The sequence below is a fragment of the Callorhinus ursinus genome, unplaced genomic scaffold, assembly GCF_003265705.2.
Source record: "Callorhinus ursinus isolate GAN/ISIS: 27379988/994484 unplaced genomic scaffold, GSC_fseal_2.0 scaffold2, whole genome shotgun sequence".
Lineage (NCBI taxonomy): Eukaryota > Metazoa > Chordata > Mammalia > Carnivora > Otariidae > Callorhinus > Callorhinus ursinus.
The window spans coordinates 86,253,330-86,277,715 of record NW_027397064.1 but is presented as its reverse complement, the minus strand read 5'-3'; the positions used below and the strand labels follow the sequence as shown (position 1 = coordinate 86,277,715).

Genomic DNA, 24,386 nt, shown 5'->3' with positions numbered 1-24,386 from the left:
GACAGAGGTGAGCATTTTTAGTCACATCTAGGTGTAAAGAATATAACACAAATTTAAAATAAGGCTTGAAGTGAGGTCCATAAGACCAGAAATGCTAATGAATTTCTGGAAGTGAAGATCTGTCTACTCTACACTGAAAGAGGGGGTAAAGGAGAAAATATATCCTCTAGGGAACAGTTGTCATCTGAGCATCAGATGTCTCAAGTAAAAATATGTTAATGATAAGGAAACATTATTTACACTGGAATGAGATTCTCACAGGTTATGGTACACATTATAAAGGGGAAGGCTCCATCAAGAGGTATAGAAGGATGAGCTGATGTTATACCCAATGGCCATACTATCCAGGGGAAAAAATAAAAAGGAAAAACAAATGTAAGACTCAGAATTAAGAATGTTTGGCAAGGATTGAGTAGAAGAAATGAAATCACAAAGCCAGGTTGGAGATTACTATTGAACCAAAATGTGGAATACGTGGGGAGAGGTGGCACACATGCTCATGTGAACTAAATTCTCTTAAAATAGGAGATGCTCCGTTTTTTTTATACACCATTTTTTTCTCCTCCCAATAGAGTTCACAGATCATTTGAGGGAAAGATCAATGTGTCCTTGGTGTTCTCATCTAATTTTCTATCATAACCAGGTGATAGATTCTAAATCTGAAGACCTTCTACAACTTCCCATAGTATCCTTTATTGATACAAGGAGTGACTAAAAATGTGGGGACTTTGTATAAAACCCTTAATTTCTAAGATGTCTTTATTGCTATGTGAAAGAAATGACAAGGGAAAGAAAAAAATATTCTGAACTAATTAAAATAAATGCTGGAACCACTTCTACAACACAATATAGATGAAATATTAATAATTTAACTTATAGAAGTTATTTTACAGTTCAAATGTTATATGATTAAGGTGAAAATACTTTCTGGGTAGTTAATTCACTACCAGCACTTACCCTGGGGCTGACGGCTGGGATGGTATATCTGAAGGTCAAATGGCTGTGCACTTGTCTTCTGAATCACGCTGACATTCTGCCCTGTCCACTTACTGGCTTTTGACAATGTGTTGGTCCTCCAGTCTGTCCAATAGACCTCACTCCCATATAGAGACACAGCAAAGGGATGGGAAAGGTATTCATGACCACGGATGACTTCTATCATGGCTGTTCCATCATAAAGGGCTGAATAAATAGCATCTGACCTAGAAAAATGTAAATACATCAAGTTTATCAGAACTTATTCAAATAGTCCAGTGGGTTATCATATTACTCAGATAAATGCCAGAGAAAAAATTTTTTAAAAAATATTTCATGTGTCTGTATCTGATTTATAGAAAGAAAAAAAAAAGGCCCGTCATAACAAATATCACCACCATCATAATGAAAACAAACAAAAATCACCACGAATTTCAATGTGTGTATACATGATACATGCATGTTAGGGTATCTTTTGCATTTACAAATACTATCCAAGAAAGGTAACAGAAAATACAGAAGAAAAAGATCATTTTTATAAACCTGGCATCTGTCCAAACTATCCTTTTTTCAAAGTGGTCCACAGTTAGTCCATTAGGCCACGCTCCAGTTTTCATGTCTTTATAGATGGTTTTTCTTCCAGCACCACTCATGGAGGCAGATTCAATGCGAGGAAAATTGGCATCCCAATCTGTCCAGAAAAGAATTCTGAAGAAAAATAAATAATGCTATTGTTTCAGCCATTCAGCTCACAAATATTTATTGAGTGCCTACTATATGCTAGACACCAGCAGGCAAACAGTCTCAAAAGAAACAGATGCATTGTCTGCCCACTTGGAGCTCAGAGTCCAGTGGAGAAGACAGAGTAAATAAATACATGAGTATATAATTACAGCTTCTAAAATATGCTGCAGAGAATAGCAGGTAAGTGATCTACTTAGAGAAGGTGATCAGGAAGAAAAGATCAGGACTTTGAGGAGGCTGTATTTACACTGAATCTAAAAGATAAGGAGAACAGTATAAAGAGCATGACAAGCAAAATAAAGAGCAGATATGAAAGCCCTAATGGGGGGGGGGGGAAGTGGGTGATTTGAGGAACAGAAATAAGACCAATGTGGTGAGTGAGGAGGAAAAAGAAGACGATGGATTTGAAGAGTCCGACCTAATGGGTTTTGTAGGCTAAGGCAATTATTTGGGTTTTTATTCCAAGGGAATAAGAAGCACATTTAAGCAGGGGTGAAACATGGTATCATATGTAAGTAGATGATAATGAGGCAAGAGTATGGCTTATCGGGTGGTTATTTTAAAGGAAAAGCCAAGGATGACAGTGGTTTGGAGTATGGTAGTGGCAGGGAAGAAAAGTGGATGGATTCAAGGTATATTTGGAGGTGGAATTGCCAGGAGTATCTGATGACTGAATATAGGGAAATGAGGTCGAGAACGAATCAGAGGTGACCGTGTTTCTTGTTTCAGCAAAGTCAGAGTAAGGGCAAGGGAGACGGTGTGCAGGGAATCCATAAGTGAAATGGGGAAAATGGAAGAGGAACAGATTCTAAGACCTGGAAATTGAGGGTGGATGGGCGTGAAGAGCAATCAAAAGTTTACTTTCGAATTTTTTTTTCTTATCTTAAGATTTCAAGACATCCAAAAGGAGGTGTTCAGGAAGCTGTGTGGTATGCCAGGGTGAAGTTCAGAGAAAAAGGCAGGGCTGGAGACGTGAATTTGGAAGTCATCAGTATGGAGATGATATTAAGATTCACAGCAATGCAATAGATCATATGACAGAGGATACAGAGGGAAAACAGAGGAAATCGTTATACTTTGATATATACAAACATGCAATTGTTAAAATACCATTTTTCATATACTACAGATCATTACCTTCTTTTTTTTAAACCGAATACTATTTGAGACTCTACAAATTCATGGTGCACAAACAGTTCCACGCAATGGGCATCAATTTGATTTTTAAGGCTGTTAAGGAATGGATGTTTTATGTTCAAGTGACAGTGGCTTAAACTGCTGATGCATGTTTCTATAGTATATTTAATACAGATACACAATAACTCCACAATCATAGCAACTGGCTATATTTTTTAAGTGCTTACTATATGTTAAATACTATTTTCAGTGCTTTATAGATTATCTCATTTAATCAATCATGAGGCTATGGCTAAAGTTTTCTATGTTTTAGAGCTGGGAGAACAAGCTTAGAGAAGTTAAATTACTTGGGTTCCACAGCTAGCAAGTGGCAGAGGGAGATGAGAAACTGGGTAGCCTAACTTCTGCTCTGATGCTTTTAACGCTGAATTCTTTAATGTCATGTCACTGAATAAAATAGCAAAGGGAAACCATCTGGCAGAGGGGTAGGAGCACGTCTGGCTATTCAATAAATGGTAGCTGCCTTCTCTACTTTCATAGCAGAACCCAGTGAGTAGCATGGTGATTTGGGAAGCGAGAACTCACAGGACTGGAGAGATAGTGACAGTCCAGTAAATTTTCCTATTATCAGCTCTGTCAACATTTTGGTGAGAAATGGTAAAGTTACTGGGAAAAACACCTTTGTTCTACATTATAATTATATATCATTTTGCTATTTTTCCTTCTATATTTTGAATGATCCTTAAGTATATGAATGGGGTAGATAACCTTGGAAAATGAAATAATCCTCGGAGAAAAAATTCAAAATACAATTCAAGCTATCTTCTCTTTTTAAATATTAACTTTATGTAAGGAGATAGGGAGTGATGTAAACTAAGTATTTGTCATGACTTGGATTTTTGAGAAGTATATAGTCTGTTTTAGGACAGAGGACTTTGAAATATGAAATGAATAAAAGACAATTCAATACATTATATGATAAATTTAGTAAGTACGTGTGTTAAAAGACTATGATAAGAGACAAGGAAGATGTAGATGTTCTTGGTAAGAGCGGCAGCTCATAAACAACTCTGAAGCCCTGGGCAGCCTCAAAAGGTTATTAAATAATTATGCCAATATATGTTTCTGTGTCAGACAAACTTGGGGTCAAGACTAATATCTGTCATTTCCTCCAGCATATTTAATCTCAGACTCATTTTCTCATCTATAAGTAAAAACTCTAACTGTACACACTTATCAGGAGCATTTGACAAGGTAATACACATAAGCAATTTAGCACAAAGGATGGTTAGCACACAGAAAAGATTTGTGCTCGCACAAGCATGCCACACACACACAGTCAGAGAACTGATTTTTTAAATGCAAAATTTCAAACTATTTTCTAACCGTTGAAGAAACGGAGAGAGACAGAAAGAGAATTAATACTAATGTCAATGTTTAAATGTTACACCGGCATGTATGCGAAGGTAGATTAGTTTTATAAGTCAAAGCCACAAGAAAAAGATTCAGAGAAGTAGGTCCTAAGATTGGGTTTAATCTCAAAGAATGTCTCTCAAAATCTGAGTTTATGTAAAAAAAAAAAAAAAAGTTTTAGTTTCACGGGCAGCTTTAGGATTTTCCTGGCCCTGGTATGGGATCATATCCACAAAAACGATATCCAGAATATTCATTGTTTAATTACCAATATTTGAATAAATAAACTGCTGAGAAAGGATAAAGCTAAGTAATATATCAGGGATAATGTACTGATAATTGTTGAAGCTGGGTAATAAATATGAGGAAGTTTATTATATTATTCATTCTATTTTGTGTATTTTAAAATTTCTATAATAAAAGTTTAAAAGTGTATATAACTCAAAATTAACATAATAGGTAAATTTTTAAGAATATTAAAAATACCAGAGGACATTTATAAAATTTTATGGCTAGAAATCTTTTTTTCTGAAAAGACTAATTTTTAAAGATTAGATTGTTTTATATGAGAAAAAAACTATCTGGAAATTTCAACATGTATGTACACATATGCTTATTACTTATAAGTTACCTAGTATGCAATATGTTGCCATAAAGGGCAAACGGAACAAAGATTAATTAATATAAAGCTGATAGGCTATTCAGTTAAGTAGTTAAATGTCTTTAAAACGATGAATGAAATGAATTATGTGTCTCACTACAAATTTAATTTTGCATGCACATGTCTTTTCACTGACAGTAGGTTGTTGTCAGCTTCCCTTTATACTTAGGATTTAAAAAAATAAGATTTAAAATAGAAACAAGACCGGCATAGCATCAATCAAATTTATGTGGTCTCTTGACAGACAAGGTAGGGTAGAGAGATTTGCAAGTTTAAAAAAGATTAGGAAAAATAATCACTGAAAACAATGAATTTGAGAATGATGACTAGTCTGAGTATCTGTTGATAAGCTACCACGTGATCCAGGCAAGGCTGTAATTCACATTCTGGACTGATGGACCCAAAGACTTCTGAGCATTGTCTTCTGCCTGAATAACAAGTGGAAAACTGGTGTCTCTCTTGGAACTTTCTACCTAGTTCTGCCTTATGTGGTTGTGGAAATTCCAACACACATATCAGTAACGCTACAATTCTGCATTTTCTCTCTATTGTAGGTTTACCAGAAGTGGGCACTGTAGACTTTCAAGTATGTGTTTCCAGTGGACCATAAATGTATGGCTTGGGATAATTTGAGAAATTCTAAAATAAGTGATTCCTTCACTTCTTCGCTAAACATAGCAGCATTAAGCTGTTTCTTCTGTAGTGCTCACAATGGTCCTAATCTTTCATCAATTCAAGTGGGGAAATTCCCAATACTTTTTATAAAATAACATGTTCTAGAATTAGTTCCCCTAAAAGTGTTCTTAACTTCACCATACGTCAGTTTACAATCAATTTAAAAAGTTGATTTCAAGGATCGTTGTTTCATAAAATTCTAGGCACTCTTTTGTATACTTTATAATGTGGCATTTTAAAAGAATCATTTTCCCCTTATTACTTTCTTTTTATGGTTAAAATGTATTAGCATTTCAATGATTGCATTATTTCTTGAAATACATAAAGACTGAATATCTCTTCTTACAGGACATATGGAAATATTCAGCCACAATTGCTTTTAAAAAAGAGACTACAGTCTACTGATTCTACAGTTCCTGCATTCATGGGTTAGTCTGTATCAGGATTAAATTGGGTCAATGGACCATGAACAGCTTGTATCATTACAGGCATGAAAGGGCCATTATCATCTATCAGGTCAAGCTGCAGAAGGTGAAAATAAATGATCTTGGCAAAAAAAAAAAGATACTTATCTACAATCTTTAGGTCTTCTAAAAGCAACGTCTTTATTAGTTTCATTTAGGAACAGTCCCAGATGAAATTAAAATTTTATTTAGATGTTTCACTAATCTTCACAATTACTGTATCTGCTTTCACAAATTGCAATGGCTATAGCAGAGTCCAGTTATTATGAGAAATGAAATCGAAACGCCAGCAATGGAGCAGGAAGACACCATACAGCCGTACGAGTACAAAGGCAATGAAAGTTCAAGAACTGAAGTGAATGCCCTGTAGATGGGGAATTCCCTGGTGCTTCTTACTCCCTAATACTTAGCTTGAGGTTCAGAGGTGATTCATGGACTCGTTCAGGTCACCTTAGCAATAAGTGTATTCCCTTAAAACGGAAAGAGAGGAAAATGGCTCCTCCCTAAGACTCCCATTTACCGTCTTGGAATAACTTGTCACTTGGGATATTGGGTCAAAACCCAGAATACTAAAGGGATGTGGCATCATGGCAAATATGTTTTATAATGTAAAGTGAAGGCTTGTGGATTTTATGCCAGGGAAGCAAAGTAGTTGGTTAAAAACATTTGTTTTTTGGAATCTGTAAAAAAAGGTCACAGAGGACCTTCATAGCTGAAGGAAACTCACAGGATGTAAGCATGTTTTACCGGTCTAATGTTATAGCCCGATTTTTGTTGTTGTTGTTATTGTTTTTGTTTTTCTTCAGGTGTGCTGAGGGAGCAAAGTGGCTGGCTACAAACTTGTTCATTCACTTGTTATTGTAAACAAAGTTTATAATATTACCCACTAGCTATCTTTTACTCTATACTTCACTCTTTCAGGTTTATCCTTGAGTTTTGTAAGTTACATGTTAACAAAAAGTCTATGCATATGCATGCATTAATTTATTTAACAAACATTTATTCAGCACCATTATATATGCCAAGAGCAGGGGGGGATTTCCTAGACCTGGAAGCATGTCTTGCCATTAGAGAGCTGATCATGTAGTAGGAAAGATAACAGTATTTACAGAAACCATAATTCTAAAAATTTACCCAGTAGATTTATCCAAAAATACATATTTTTAAAAGAAGCTCAAGTGTGTTGGAGCTCCTATCAATTTTGATTCACAGCTTCTTTATGTATTTCTTGAATTATTTGAGAAATAGGGAGAAATTTTATGTTTCTATTTGGATAGCACTAAGGCAGTAAGCGGAGTTTAAATCAAATTAAATTATTTTTCAGTGTTGCTTTTCTTGCCCTTAGCTTTGCAGTTCACTGTGTGTATGTTTGCATGTATTTTTACTATGCTCTCAGCCTACCTTATGAAAGGTCCAGTGTTTAAAAATAATTATGGACTTTTAACTAAAATGTTCCAAACCTGAAAATATTTTCATATTTGCACTGCATTTTTAAATTTAATTGCTACAGCTGGGCTTTACAGGCGTTTATATGAACTTCGTATCTTAATTGTATCAATCCACTATAGGATAATTTTTAGAGATAAAAATCGTATCATATCATGACACCTAAACTTGTCAGCCTCTCAATTTCTTCCTAGAGTTGAATGAATTAGTACTGCCTTCTGAACTTTGATTATTTATACCAAAAATGATTTTATAAGTATATTTCTTCATTCATTTTTCAAGAAAAAAATTATTAACACTATAATTATTTTAATCGGCTGTACAATTTCATAGTTGCAATTAGTAATGGAAGGTATCAACTTTCTCAGAAGCATTATCACGTTTTCCTACTCAGAGGCTAGCTTTCTATAATAACTTTCAACTCTTAGAGGGTATATTACTTCTGAAGATCTTATATCACTGGGATAGTATCTGATCTTTTCACTTAAACAGTATTTGTGGGTGGTGTGTTGGTGTCTCTATTTTTTTTCCCCCTCCTCTCAGGTTGGATATTCTGCAAACTAAGTGAGATAAGTAATTTTATCCTAAGCATTGTCAGTTCAAGGCTATAGAAAATAAAGTTTCATCTCCCAGATCTACTGCTTTGTTTGGTCAGACTATTTTCAAAGGCTTTCATATGCCCGTTTTGTCCTTTTTGTTGTGTATTGTTTTCCTCTCTGTGTGCCATCTGCAATTTGATAGCACTCACAGCTTTTCTACCATGTTGGTGTACAAGCTAAAACCACAAACTTTCTCCAAAATATCGCTTTCCCTTACACAGGAAGTTTCTCCTGTGTATAAGGTGCTGGTACAACTTAGATAGTTTTAATAGGTGACAATTTCAAACTGGTATTTGTTACATGGAGGGTAAAACCCCTGTTGATGATAAACTTTTATGGAATGTAAAGAGTCAGGATCAGCAAGTTACCTGTAATCTCAGGAATAGTCTGTTTTAAAAAAGGAAAATTTCTCCTTAAACATAACATATCTCTTGCAGGTGAACTGTTATTATAGGAATTAATGAATGAAATGGGCAAAGTGTAAACTGTATAAATGAGAGCTAAAAGATACACCTACTGCTTTGCTCCTTGCTGCCAGATCTCTATTTTTTGTTTTTTTCTTTTTTCAAAAGTAGCCAGAAATCCAGCATTGTATACAAAATGTCTCAATATTTTAAGTTTGAAAAAGTAATTCAAATAAATTTAAAACACTGTAGAGGTAAAGCAAACATATTAATGAGAGCTGCCAGTTGGGAACCCTGCTCTAGGCAACCTGCTTTGGCCCTTTAATTTCTGTGTGTGAATTGAGGAAAAGAAGAATAAACAAACTTCCCAATCTATTGATTCCTGAGCTTGGCATAAGCCAGAGCATGAGCCAGAAAAATGTGGTCAGAAAGCTGACTTAAACGCAGGCCCCCTTTTCTCTCTTCTGCATTTCATTAAACCCCCTCCTGGCTGATTCCCCTCCGTCACTGGTGCTCCCTGGACTTTGTATTACTTGAAGATACAGAGACAAAAAAATAAATAAATAAAAATAAATTTAAAAAGATTCTCACCCGCTAACCTTTAGCCTTGATAGTGGCTTTAGATTTACAAAATAATTAACAAGGAAATAAAAAACTAACAGTAATAACATAGTATTCTCATCAATATCACTTACATATTCTCTTCCACATATTTACCATCTCCTCAAAAACAACCAAATGATAAAGATGTTATCCCTGATTTACAAAAGAAAAAAAAAACTGAAATTTAAGGGAAGATGATAGAGTTGAGTAGGTTCTCCAGAGAATAAGTGAGTGAGTAGAAATTGGAGCCCTCGTTTTTCAGTATCTCTCTTCTGCTCTTTCGCAGAGGAACACCCAGGGGAACACCAGGGGCAATAACCTGAGTTACTCAACATTTGACCTTGTTTTCAAGAATCATGTACCTTGTCTTTCCAACACCCCAAATAGTCAGCATCTCATCACTGAACACCTTCAAGCTTTTACTAATTTCCTTTTAAACTGACTCCAAGTACTTACACAATACATAAGAAGTGGTGCGGTTAACATCTGTGACTATTTGGACCACAGACTGGCCCTGTGGTTTGCAACCATTAGAAACAATTATAGCATCTCTTTGGCAGGGCAAAGAGAAAGTCATTAAAGTACTGCTTCAAAATTGAGTTGCAATGGCTTCCAATAGGGCCTAATGCCCATATTTAGAAAAAAGATATTTCTGTCTTCTAAAAGCACCTATATAAGCAATCTTATAACCAGATTTATGCTAATAAACTTAAACTGGTCTACATATATAATTATATATACACACACATAGACATACATATACATAATTATACATATATACACATATATGTACATGCACAAGATAAGCAATCTGACTCAGAATTTATGAGATAATTGAATTAAATATTCATTTAAAAGATAACTTTTTAAGTAAAAGTGAATCTGTAAAAGGCAAACTTCTTTACCCATATCTTGGGTCCAAAGCAATGGCCCTGGGGTGTTCCATGGCTCCGGCTATTAGTGTAGTTCTTAAAGAACCATCTAGTTTGGCCACTTCAATTTGGTCCAGATTGCTGTCTATCCAGTATATGTTGCCTGCTATCCAGTCGACTGTCAGTCCTTCTGGGGTAGCCAGGCCATGCTCCACAACCACTTCTATTGCACTGACCCCTACAAAAAAAAAGGAAACCAATACTTGTACCCATTCAAGAAATGTGTTACACACACACACACACACACACACACACACACTCACACACACACAAAGGCCTACTTAACAGCAGTACAGAGTTTTTAAGCAATATATTGAGTTTGAAAGATATAGTGCAAATATGTTACCTGGCACGATGGAAACTAAGAAGACTCCAAATTTAGAATTACTGATCTTTCCTACCAGAAATTTTTAAATTCTTAAGCCCTTTTAGTGACAGTGAAGTAGAATTTTTAAATAACTCTTGAGGCTAACAACGTTTAGATATCAAAAAGTTATTTCTTGTTTCTGACTTTTGAAATAGAACACAGGATTTGGGGAACAGGAATGATGGGCTAGTTCAAATTAGTGCAGTTCAGTATCAACATTGATCTTCAGGGGTAGAATAAAGAGCAAAAGTCCCCCTGGGCCAACATGCATTATAGCTAGTCAGCAGCACCCTTTTCTGAAGCATGAGAGATAAGATAATTTTACTGCACTTACCCTTAAGAAAGATAAGCCCCAAGCACACTCCCTGCCCCTTCCTGGGCCAGAAGACTTACACGATATAACATGATAACCAATAAGAGGGGAAGGCATTAGTTTGGTCTAAATAAAAATAAGCAATTTGGTGATGTTCACCAATGATCTATTTATCCACTTCTTCATTTCTTTTGTAATTAAAATAATTATTTTTTTCCTAATAGGATAACCCTTCTTAGTTTATGACATTGCCAGTGTTTTTGTTAGACATTTTAACAGCCTTTTTTTTTTTTTTAACCCTTAACCATCTAAGCTCAAGGATCTAAATCCATCACTTGAAATCAGTCTCTTGCAATATGCCACAGGACACAAATTCACATGTGATAATTATATCATGTTTATTACCATTTTTCCAAAATTGCAAAGGTGACTTAAGGAGAAGTTCAGATTTTGATAGAAACACCCGGGCTTTGGAATGCTACACAGACCCAACATGTTCAAAAGGATTATTACATATATTTATCTCAGAGCCTTGCTACTTAAGAAAAGTGTAGATTAGACAAAAGAAATAAGTCAAATTATGATAAAAACATTTAGTTCATATTAGTGGTCTTTGTAACAATTCATTATTTGTTTAAATTTTGCTGAAAGATGGTGGCAAAATAAAAACATTTTAACTCACAAAAATATGTCTACTAGTTTGTGGAAAGCAGTAGTTATTTCTTATAAATATTTTTCTTCACCAAATATCCACAGAAAAGCTCATAATTTGAAAAAAAAAATGGGATGCATAGCACAGGCTTTCGCCATTCATTCCCCTCCCTCAACAGATCTTCACACATATACTTGACATCCCTGGTTTTACATATATGAGGGAGAAGATAAAGAAGAAAGTGCAAAGATAAATCTAAATCCCATCTGATTACAGCGTATTTTTCTAGAATTTTCAGTTAAAAATTACCTCCACTTTCAGAAAGCTTGCCCCGGTATATTCTGTCTTCTACAACATCTGTCCAATAAAGTAAACTTTGATTGAAGTGAAAATCAAGCGCTATTGTGTTTCTCAACCCAGGAACAAGTAGGCTATAGTCTCTTTTATGAAGATCAATCCTTCTGATCTCATGGCGAATAGAAAAGATGATGAATGCTTCAAAAGGATCTGAAAATAAATTTGTTTTTAATAGGCTTATAAAAATATTTATATGCTTTCATAATTAGAATAAAACACTTGAAGTCAAGCCCAATTATTTACAAACATAATTTATTATATAATTCTGTTATTATAAGAGCAATTTCTTTGAATCTAACATTTAAAAGAAACTTAAAGATTTTAGCTTTATATGTATTCATTAAAATAAGGTATAAATATGTTTTTATTCCTTGGATTTTTCTACACTTGATTTTGATTAAAGAATACAGGGATTATTGGAATTCCAAGACAAAATGTTTTTTTTTTTTTTTTTTATCTTAGTGGAGCTTCAGCTGACAGTCCAAACCTCAGAAACATCAACACAGGTTATTGCTAAGAGTTGACTAAAATGAGTTCTGCTACTCTTAACCCATCACATGTCTACAGCTTCATAAAGGAAAGAGAGACTATAAAAGAGGATTTCTGTGAAGAGAGTTACAGGCTTATAGTTAGAGTATACTCCCCATAAGAGGGTAGGTGATGGCTTTCTCCACAGTCTGAAATTTACTAAAATTACATTATCAATTTGGAAATGTGTCAAGTCCTGTACCAATCACTGTTGGACATACTAAGATGAGTTAGACAAGAATTTTGCTTGATAAATATACATTTTGAGGGAGAGGACCCAGGCTAACAAAGATTTGCCCCCATTTCCATGTTAGTACCATTCCTTTGGGCTTTCCTTTAGGGAAATTTGTTTTCCTATTTTAGGTCTAGGCACACCCTTTGAATGTGACCGGCCATAATCATCTCTTTCCATGGTGACTGGCTCAAGAGGTGGATGTGAGATCTAAATTAGACTAATGGGTCTATAAACTTCCAGAGACTATTTCAAGCTGAGGGTAAAGAGTCTCTTTTCTTTTAAGGTCACAGATCCCTAAGCCTAGTAATGCCAGTATCCATGCCCTTGTAGTTTGTATAAGTCTGCTTGTGATATTGTAGTAGAAGAGAAAAAAGCCGGAGAAAAGGAAGCAGCAATGACCTGGGGATGTTCAAGTCCATAGGCTAAGGACGTTCAAGTCTGCAGTTGCAATAATCCCTAAGTCTAGTTCCTTCTTTCATATTCCCTATACATTTCCCACACTTCAGATATGTAAGCCAGCTCACTTAACTCCAACTCAGTTTGAAATGGGTTTTTGTCAATTGCAACCACGTTTACTGTTCTTCTTAATCCCCATCCCTCAGAGAGGTCTTTCCTGGTCAGTTTCCCAATAAGGGCCATTTTCATGATTTTACATCTCCACACCTATTTATTCTCTTTGAAGTGTATTTTAAAATTGCTATTTATTTGTTTGTCATCTACCTTCCTCACTGGTTTATATGCTTTCTTTTAAAACAGGGATCTTGTTGCCTAGCTTATTATGATGGCCCTAATACCAAGCACTGGAGAGGACATAATACATACCAGGTCTTAGTTATAGAACGGTGCTAACCTAGGATGCCTGCTGTTGGTGTAGGGAAATCACCGGCCTTTTTTTTTTCCCACTGAACCTGAATCTACTTCAGTAAGTTCTGCCTAGAACATTAAGTAAGTGTGTTTCAAATGAACAAATGTGAAACTGATCCCATCTTAAGAAAGTAGCTTATAGCTAGCAGGGGACAGAGCCCCCCAATGATCAGCAGAGCCACCTACCACAGGTGAATACATAGTTATAAGTAAGCCCAACCAAGGCCACAAGAGCCAGTCCAAAGGCCTGAGAACTTGTGAACACTGATTTTGTATATTGTTGCGATCTTATAGGTATTGTGGTTATTTATTACACAGTATTATGGTGTTTATTACGAACATTACTGTGACAATAGCTAACTGATATAAAATACCAAACGTGTATCAAACAACTAGCGCCAAACAGCTCCCAATAGAACAAATACTCATAAAATTTTAAACCCGGAATTTAGCATTTTTGAAGTAAAGAAAATGGTTCTATTGGATGTACAGTTATTTAAAAGGGAGAATACCTAATTTTGGATCAGGAGCCCCTCTGTGAATCTGCTCTGACTATGAAACAACTGCTTGCCTTTGAAAATTTCCTTATTTTTTCAGAAAAGGTCTTTACCTATAAAATGGAATTAATGATAACCTCCTTTCAATTTAACTTAAACTGTCATTACCAGAATCCAATTAAATAATGCATATACATTTGTTTTATAAGCTCAAAGTCATCACAGTGAATACAAATATGGAGGTAACTGTGAGGTGGTCAAAAAGTAACAGGTTTGAAGTCACAAAATGAGGATTTAAAACTAAAGCCCTTCTACTGATTGGCTGTGTACATTTGAGAAGTTTACTTAAACTTCTAGTCCTCAATAGTCTTTTATTTATAAAATATATAACATACTGAATTATCAGGATAATTGATAATTAAAAGTGTGGATACTTAATATTTTAATAAATGTTTAATTATTATTATAAGTCTTAAATTTCAAAGATTTCTCAAAGGACTAAGCAAAAGAGAAAAGGCTGCAATGATAATACACCAGAAGGAAGTTGGATATTTGTTAGCATGTGCCAAAACTAGTGACATTTCAGCTCTGAAGAGCTTCCTCACCCTTTGGCATACAGTTTGCCCTTAGTTAAGTAGTAAATTAGAGGTGCAGCAGCTACTTGCTAGAGCAATTTATACTTAATAGCTACTAAGGGACACAGAATTTCAAACTGCAAAGCAATGATGTACTGCCTCTTCCTTAGAACATCACACCAGAAAAAGGAAAAAAATTAAAAATAAAAAAACAGAAAGGAAGGAAAGAAGGAAGGAAGGAAGGAAGGAAGGAAGGAAGGAAGGAAGGAAGGAAGGAAGGAAGAAAGAAAGAAGGAAAGAAAGAAAGAAAGAAAGAAAGAAAGAAAGAAAGAAAGAAAGAAAGAAAGAAAGAAAGAAGAAAGAAAGAAAGAAGGAAATGAAAGTTCCACTCTCACTAACACTGGAAGACACCTGTCCAAAACACCAGAGCATTAGAGGATGGACTGATGAATGCCTTCAAAGGATGGACAGTTTCTGAGAGAGGATGCCTATAGCTGTAGATACAAAGAAAATGCTAGCAGAGCACAATTCTCAAAGGAGGTAGCATAACTAAGGGGCAAATCCAATAATCACTTTTTGGAAAAAGAGGATGGGGAAAAGCTTGGTCCCAGAACCCTCTCTGGGCCCACTGGCACCGTAAAGACTCATGAGGAGAATCTGAACGAAGAAACAAACAGGCATCTAATACGTTAAGTGAAAGAAGCCAGGTTCAAAACTACAGAGGTGGGGCGCCTGGGTGGCTCAGTCGTTAAGCGTCTGCCTGCAGCTCAGGTCATGATCCCAGGGTCCTGGGATCCAGTCTTGCATCCGGCTCCTTGCTCAGCAGGGAGCGTGCGTCTCCTTCTGCCTGCCTCTCTCACTTTCACTCTCTCTTTCTGACAAATAAATGAAGTCTTAAAAAAATAAAGTCTACAGACAATATGATTCCTTTTCTATGACATTTTGGAAAAGGCAGAAAACAGAACAGTGGATGCCAGAGACAAAGGGTGGGAAAGGGCTTGATTACAGATTTTTAGACAAAAATCGCTCACCTTCCTACAAACCACCACCAACCAAGAAGACAAAATGGAAACAGAACAAAACAAAACAAAACAAGTACAAATGCACACTAGCAACAACAAAGAAGAAAGATAAGGAATCTGGGAATGAAATTATTAAAAAATCTGCAAAGATTATACGAAGAAATTTTAAAACAGTAATGAGAGGAATAAAGACTTTGGAAAGGCAAATAATATTATTAGATAGAAACAAAAAGAAAAAAAATAATGTGCCAAAGAACTTGCTTCTGCCTGAATTAATTTATAAATTTCCTGTAAACATGATAGTTTTAGGGTACCTGGAGAAGAAATTAAGTTAGAGAATTTCCTGACTTAATACAAAAAATAATTTCTAGATAGCTTAATAATTTTGATGTAATAAAAGACACTATGAAAGTCTTGGAAGTAAACATAGAATAATTATTTTTAGAACTCTAGAATGAAAAAAGGGCTTTGTCCATTTGACACAAAGCATGGAAGACCTAAAGAAAAAAATGATTTTTAATATATGTTAAAAAATTGTCAGAGAAAGAGACAAGTGATAAACTGCATAGAACATTTGCAATATAATAAATGGCTAAATTCTTTAATATATATGAGCTCCTATAAATAGACAAAATTCTCAAATAAATAATAGGCAAAGTGTATTAAACAGATAATTCAAAGAAAGGAAAATATAAACAACTTTTAAATTTTAAAAAGTATACAATTTCTCTCAAAAAATGATAAATGCGTATAAAACATGAAAATGTTTGATAAGACATTCTATAGATTAAAGTGTAAGCAAAAGACACTCTGAAATATTGACAGTCTAAGTATAAACTGTTATAACCTATATAGAGAGCCAATGGGCAATATCCATCATACACACACACACACACACACACACACACACACACACCCCTTGACCAACTAAGTTCATTTATAAGGAATTACTCTAAAGATATAGTTTTACATAAGAAAAATGGCAGATGAGTAAGGAAATGCTATCCAATATTATTTGTAGTAGCAAAAGATTAGAAACAACAGAAATGTTTATGAACAGGTAGCTGGCTAAATAACTTACGGTACAGTCATACAGTACAAGGTTATGGGGCTACATAAATTAATGTGATTGATACAGAGGTACAGATATTGAATAATTCCAAATATTTTGTAAGTTGAAAACAGCAAGATATAAACAGTACATAATCTATGCTACTATTTATATCAAAAAACAAAATATTTTTCTAGATCTATATAAAAGTAAAGCATAGAGTACTTCTTGAAGGCTTAATGAAGGAATGTTGTTACCTCTGCTATGGCAACTGGTGACTGGGGTTCAGAAGTAGGGAGAAAACTTTCATTTTATTTTCCGTTGATACAATTTTTTTTAGCACTAACATATAATTTTCTACTAAGATTAACAATTTTTAATAAAAATTCAAACTAGTAATAGAAGGAAATATCATTTCCTGCTTCTTAGAAGCACTCATAAATAAGATAAAAATTTTTTGGGCATGACATATATGCTGAGCAAGGTAATTCAGTATGACAAATACTGTAAAACATGTTTTGGGTTTTTTTTTCCCTTTCAGGAGAACTCGTATTTCTACTACAGCAATATTTAGGAGATCATTTACTGCTCTTACTTTCATGCTCTCTTTGAGAAAGTATACTCTCCTAAACCAAAAATTACTGACTTGTTTGTTACAACTGGATGTAGAAAGGAATTCTACAACAGAAGGCCTGGATTCTACTCTTGCCTCTGCTACAAATAAAGAAAAGTCATTAAACTATATAGGTCTTGTCTTGATTGTTAAAATAAAATAATATTTTTAGTGCTATATGATCTAAAGTTTCATGTGTGAAGAATCTTGATAAAGCAATATTAATATTAACCAAAATAGGCTTTAAGGCAAATAGCTTTTGTAGAAATAGAAAGTTCTCTATTATGTGACAAGACAACAGATAAACACAGATAAAACTCTTAAAATAGTGTGTGCCTTCATAATCTAGGCTGAAAATATATAAGGAATTAAGTGGAGAAATTGATAAATCCTTAATCATACTGTGAGATATTTACAACAAAATTATAACAAGATGATCAAAAAAACCAAAATAAACAAAAAACTAAGTCCACCAGAAATATATAGACATCTGTACATCAAAATTGAAGACATGCTCTTTTTAAGCACACACAGAATATGTAATAAAATGGCCATGTTCTAGTCCACAAAGTAAGTCTCAAGAGAAAGCAAAAAATCAACCTAATAATGGACAACTGTTCTGAGCACAATGGAATTAAATTAAAAATCAATTATAAAGATTGTTAAGCTCCTCATATGCTTTAACCCTAAAAATAATTGCTAGACATTTTCTTGACCAACAGGACCTCAAGCAGGAATTCAGAAATAAAGATGGCAACACATGTATAGATTAAGAAGCATGAACAATTAATATTAATGAAATAGAGAATCAGCTCCTGAATGGTGAAATAAGGATCCAAAAATCCTCTCTTTCATAAGAACAGTGAAAACCCTGGCAAAATGGTGAAAATCACCTTTTTCTGAACTCTAGAAATTCAACAAATTTCAATAACAATTAAATGAGTGCTTACTCAAGAAAAACCGCTGAATATCAGTATTATGTGGTGTTTTAATATGTATCAAACACATTCCCCTGTCCTTAGCTTCATCGTAGATTAAAAAAAAAAAAAAAATGGTCCACAATCTCCAGAGGGGGCAGATGGGTTTGGAGCTCCCCCAAAAGCTCAAACTCCAGAGAACTGTTCAATGGGGGAAGAATGGCCTTTTCAAGAAAATGTGCGGCAGGAACTTGATTTCCATATTCCAAAGAATGAAGTTGAAACCTCACACCATATATAAAAATTAATTCAAAATGTATCATAGACCTAAATATAAGAGCTAAAATTACACAACTATTGGAAGAATACTTAGTGACCCTAGATTAGGCCAAGACTCTGAATAGTCATTTCACCAAAGGGCCTATGCACAAGATACCAGTTCACACCCCCTAGAATGACTATAATAAAAAAGATGGACAATGTCAACTGATGGCAAGATTGTGTAGACACTGGAGCCCTCACGCATGGCTGTCAGAATTTTAAAATGACACAGCCATTTTGGAAAACGCTCTGACAGTTCCTCAAAATGCTAAACATTGACTTATCATATGAGCCAGGAGTTCCACTCTTATTTGTACACAGGAGAAAAGAAAATGCATGCCCACACAAAAGCTTGTACATGAATATTCATATCATAATTCATATATCAAAGAATAAAAATTCAAATGCTCATAAACTGATGAGTGGATAAACAAAATGGTATATCAATACAATAAATATATTATTCAGGAATAAAAATAAATAAAATACTGATATATGGTAAAACATGAAAGAATCCTGAAAACATTATGCCACATGAAAGAAATCAGTTACAAGAGACCACATTCTGTATTACTCCATTGTTATGAAATGTCCAGACTAGGCAAATCTACAGGGACAAAAAGTAAACTAGAGGTTGCCAGAGATGAAGTAGGATTTGATGGGGAGTGATTTTAAACACATGGAGTTTGTTTGGGGAAGGGATTAAAATGTTGGTTGCACTACTCTGTGAATACACTACCAACCACAGAATTGTGCACTTTAAAATAATGAATTTTATGGTATATACATTATATCTCGATTCATTTGTTTAAAAAAAAGGAAATATGGTAATGAGTGTGGAAATGTGTAGAGAATAAGGAACTGTACAAACACAACTTTTAATTCATTGTTACCTAAAAATCATGATTTTTACTTCAATTATATTAATCTGTATAACTATACTCAGCTCTTCAGCTCCGAAAACTTTTCCATGTATACAAGGAAAAAATAGAGCATACTGATATTTTAATTTTTTTTTCTTCTCTGTGTATTTGTAGTAGTTGAATAAAATGGAGAATTCATCTTTTAAAAATTAATAAAACAATATATAACAATATATAAATTCCCATAATTTAGGAAGAAGAAAATAAATATAATTACAGAAATTGATAAAATAGAGAAAAAGATTATCAAGAAAATTGAAAGCCACTTGCTTGAAAGATGAGTAAAATATAGATAAGCCTATGGTCGGACGAATATATATATGTATGCGTGCACATATATATGTACAAATGAATAGTAGGAAGAATGAAAATAGGAAAGTAATTATGAAAGATATTCATATTATTCAATATCTTTTGTAATTACTTTCCTCTTTACCTATTTGATATAAAATTTAAAAAATAAGAGTGACATATGCATTTTAATAATACATTTGAAAATAGGTAAATAAGCCATTTTCTAGAGAAATATGTTACCAAAATTGACTTGAAAAGAAATAGAAAATCTGAACAGATCTATAATCTATAATAAAAACTGAGTGGTAAAATTATACCCTCTAACCAAGTATAGGAGAGAAAAAAAAAACAACAAATAATGAGAGAATTGCAGAAATTGAGAGTGTTAAGAAAATTTTATACCAATTAAAACAAAAAGACCATAACCATCATCTTGGGCAACTAGTTAAAAGTCTGAACATTACTAAAATAGCAAACACTTACAGAGTGCTTCTTATATAGAATTATTCCTAAATATTTTATAGATCCCCATTTATGCAATCCTCACAAAGTCCTATGAAGTGGGTGATGCTATCCTCCCCATTTTGCACAAGAAGAAAGAGAGGCACAGAGAAGTTATGTAATATGCCAGAGTCACACAGCTAGTAAGTGGAGGAGCATGGATTTGACCTTTAATTCTGTCTAGTGTCAGCAATGATTTGGAGACTCAGGACCTCTTCTAACAGCTGATGGTAGTGTATATTTGTACACCTGTGGCAATGATAGAGATGACATGTGCAACTGAAGATGCTTATGCATTTGAACGTGTGGTTCAACTTGTGCACATTTCCACAAGTAGATATCATAAGAGCTTTCACTACAACATAGTTTGATGTAACAAAATACTGGAAACAACATCAATGACCATGAATAGGAGATGCCCTGGCTCCTGTGTCAAGGACTTCATGATGCCCACATCCACCCCCACCCTCCAATAAAAATCCTGTAGAGAAAAAAAGGGGGGTGCCTGGGTGGCTCAGTCAAGTGTCTGCCTTCGGCTCAGGTCATGATCCCGGGGTCCTGGGATCGAGCCCCACATTGGGCTCCCTGCTCTGCGGGAAGCCTGTTTCTCCCTCTCCCACTCCCCCTGCTTGTGTTCCCTCTCTCACTGTGTCTCTCTCTGTCAAATAAATAAATAAAATCTTTAAAAAACTATAATCTTTTTATAACAAAACTATGATTTTTTATATAGTACACTATAATCTTTTTATATAGTAGAATGCTGTAGAGCATTTAAAAGGAATAAGCAGAACTATATAAAGTACTATGGATACATCTCAAAATCATATTTGTGACTAAAAATTCCAACTAGCTCCAGCTGGATATATAATGTATATGACTCCATAAATTTAGGAACACAACAATTATATTACATGTTGTTTAAGAACAAAAACTATGACAGATCAGATAGCCCAATTTCACAAAAGTAGCTACCCCTGGCAATGGAAGAATGGATGAACAGAGGCCTCAAAGTTATCTAGTGTTTCATCGCTTTCAGAAAATGATTTATACCATGAATAACATGAATAAATTAGATAAATTTTCAATATACTAAAATATGAGCTGTGAATACATTATTCTCCAATATGTTTGAAAGATTTCATAAAATGAAAGGTGATTGGAAACCTATCTTTTTTTTTTTAAGATTTTATTTTTAAGTAATCTCTACACCCAACGTGAGGCTTGAACTCACAATCCGAGATCAAGGGAAAGCCCGGTACCCCGAAAACATATCTTGTTTACTCTGAATGGTGACTGTTACATTGACTCTTTTATTGAAACTGCCCAAAGGCTTTTCAAGTTCTTATATGTACTATAGTCATTTTGTGTTGAGAATATAGTTGACAAATGTTTTTACTTGATTACACATGACTATAATAAACCTGTTTACCAAAATAAAAAAATCAAAGTGTAAATATTCAAATTATTTCTATTTGAACTCTGAATCTTGATAACTTCTCCAAGTGCCTCTACTTTTAGGATTTGTTAGTTTACTAAATTATTTTTTCTTTTTTGAGCAAATAAAAAATTTGTAATGAATAACCCAATATGTAATTTCATAAACTACTAGGAAATCATGAAGACTGGATTTCAAAATTCCAAATCTTACAATGTTTTCTTTTTACCCTTTAATAATAATAATAATAAAAACCTTCTGTATAAAATATTTGGTGATAAAACACAATAAAGTGTCTTCTCATGTGTTTCAATTTGGATATAAGTATATTAACTTCTTTTGGGGCAAGTTCAATTTGGAATGAATATTAGCAAAATATGAAGTAGTCATTCATTTTTGCAGTCTACCTTTTTTTCAGTGTGCTAGCTCGTAGTGATTTATTCAGTCTCATAAATGACTGAATTTTACAGCTCAAACCAGCAAATAAGACTCTTAATATAGAAGAGGCTTGAAGTTCTTCTACTTTACCATGAGAAGACATATGTATAAAACAAAGTGGGTTACAATTTACATTTTTAAAGTGATGAATTTCATTTTTATAAAGGTGGCACATCACAAATAGCTTTTAAAAAACACTCAAAGGTCTTCTATCTGCAATTCTTTTTTCTTTGATTTTCTTTTAATCCCACTACAGATTTGCATAATGATTGTTACAAGACAGTATATGAAAGCAGTAGACGACTTGTCTAAGAAAGAGTTCCTCTATAGTCCTCTCAGGGTAATTGTTATTATGACTCTACAATTCTATATGAATAGCTCCTGATTCTCTATCATACATATAATGTCCTCAAACAGAAAGTGATATTGTAGTTATAATGTTTTCTCTCCTGCAACTTCAGAGTTTTTGCTTTTTTTGTTCTCATATTTAATAATTTATTTGAATTTCTCTGTCCCCATCATCAGATACATTTCCTCTACAGAGTAGCAACTTATGAAGTGGTAAATGGTCTATTGTTTACTCTGGTTCAATATATATCATTACTTCCTTTTCTCCATTCCTTCAGCTATAGCTATGTTGGGAATGAATGATAGTGAAATATTACTTAAGTGTACTTATGTATACATAAGGGTGGAGGATATAGAATCTGTAAAATGAAAGGTAGGATAGACTTTCAACTATTATTCAAACTGATAAATTTGCAAGATTGTATCACCAACTGTCCATCAATATTCTTGAGAGCTATTTTTTTTAATTTGTTTGTTTCATTTTTTTCTCCATTTAATTACTTTCCGGAAAAATTCCTGGATATTTTTTCTCAGTAGCTCTGCTTTATATTTCAGGTTTCTTAAAAACTTGTCTCTTCTTTCCATTAATAAGTGGTAGGAATCTGCACTTGGGGTGTGTGTGTATATGAAAGAGTGAGGGAGAGAGAACTCATTGAGAAAGAGAGAGAGAGAGAACTTCATTGGGGGGTAAGGGACTGAGCAAAAATCTTTGCATTTCTAAAATATGGCCCAGTGCTTTTTGCTAGGTTGTATTTAATAAATAACCTGCAATTAAATAAGTGAATGAACGATTAATTATAAGAATCACTGAATAAATAGTTAGCCCAGGAGACATTAAATAGAGAGGAGATAAAAACGATTATGGGAGGAAGAAAATAAGAAGAAGAATAAAGCAAAGAAAGGAGTGAGTGACGAAGCAGAAAGATAGAGGAATTGTTCCATAAAGGTCAATGTGAATAACTAATAGAGGAGTAAAAGAATGCAGAAGATAGTTGACATGTCTACAGTTTAGTACATGCAACTAATTCCTACAAATCGATAAGAAAAAGGCAGTGATCTTAGTAAGAAAATGGCCAAAGAAAATGAAGAGATGCAAAAGGCTAACAAGAATATAGAGACATGCTCAAACTTATTGTAAGAAAAATACAACTAAAGCATCGAAACATCACTTTACTCCAATATATTGGATGACAAAATTGAAATTCAGATAATTTTAAGAGCTGACAAGGATGTGGGGACTTTAGAAGTGTACTCTTGGTGAATATGGAGACTGTTCAACCACTCTGAAAAGAAACGGGTCCTAATTTTTCATAGTAAGTATAAGCATACCCTATAAGTCAGTAATTTTTGTCCCAAATAATTTTCGTGCAGATTTATAAGAATAGGTAAATGTATGTCTATGGCAGCATTACTTGTGCAGAGATTTGGGGTGATTTGAGCATATTTATATTGTAGGGTGGATAAACAAAAACAGGTGGTTACACACCATAGGATACTAATAGATTATTTGTACACATAGCACAGATCATAAAACTATTAAAAACTTGTTACTATTTTAAGTAATAGAGGAAGCTTTTACATTCAACAAGCATTTGCTACAAAATGTATTTTTATGTATTTCGAAAGAGGTATAAAATAATTTGATGCAGTCTCAGCTTTTAAGAAAGTTTAGGTCTAAGTGGTGACAGAAATAAGCTCATAGAACATACACTATTCAAAGGCATCACAAGACTTTGAGGGCACACAGCACAGGGAGATGGCCTGGATCTTTGTAATAGCTTGTAAAAGCTCTTGCTTTGGAGTCAGGTGGAATGAAGTTCAAAAGCTTTGCTCTAACATCTCTTTGCCACAGGCCCTGGGTAAATGAAGTAATCTTTCTGGGTCTCAGTTTCTAAAGATATAAAATCAGAGTATTAATAATATCTGTTAGTTTCCTGTAAGATATAAATGAATTGCCTGTCACATTGTTACATGCTTGATAAATGGTAGCTATTAGTAATATTATAATAATTAACTGGAAGAAAAAGTCATAGAGGAGAGGGTTTCGAATAGAATATAGGATTTCCAGAATGTAGAAGATAT

General features: G+C 34.0%; 1 protein-coding gene across 1 annotated transcript in view; it reads right to left on the bottom strand.

Moving 5' to 3' along the window:
• The window catches only part of LRP1B (LDL receptor related protein 1B), a 1,894,461-nt gene that overhangs the window by 627,102 nt on the left and 1,242,973 nt on the right, over positions 1-24,386 (bottom strand). Inside the window, exons 24-27 of the mRNA XM_073905704.1 lie at positions 11,695-11,892; positions 10,027-10,231; positions 1,519-1,683; positions 958-1,202 (exon numbers count right to left, since the gene is read on the bottom strand). Of these exons, the coding sequence (XP_073761805.1) occupies positions 958-1,202; positions 1,519-1,683; positions 10,027-10,231; positions 11,695-11,892 (813 nt within the window). The remainder of the gene's footprint in view (positions 1-957; positions 1,203-1,518; positions 1,684-10,026; positions 10,232-11,694; positions 11,893-24,386) is intronic.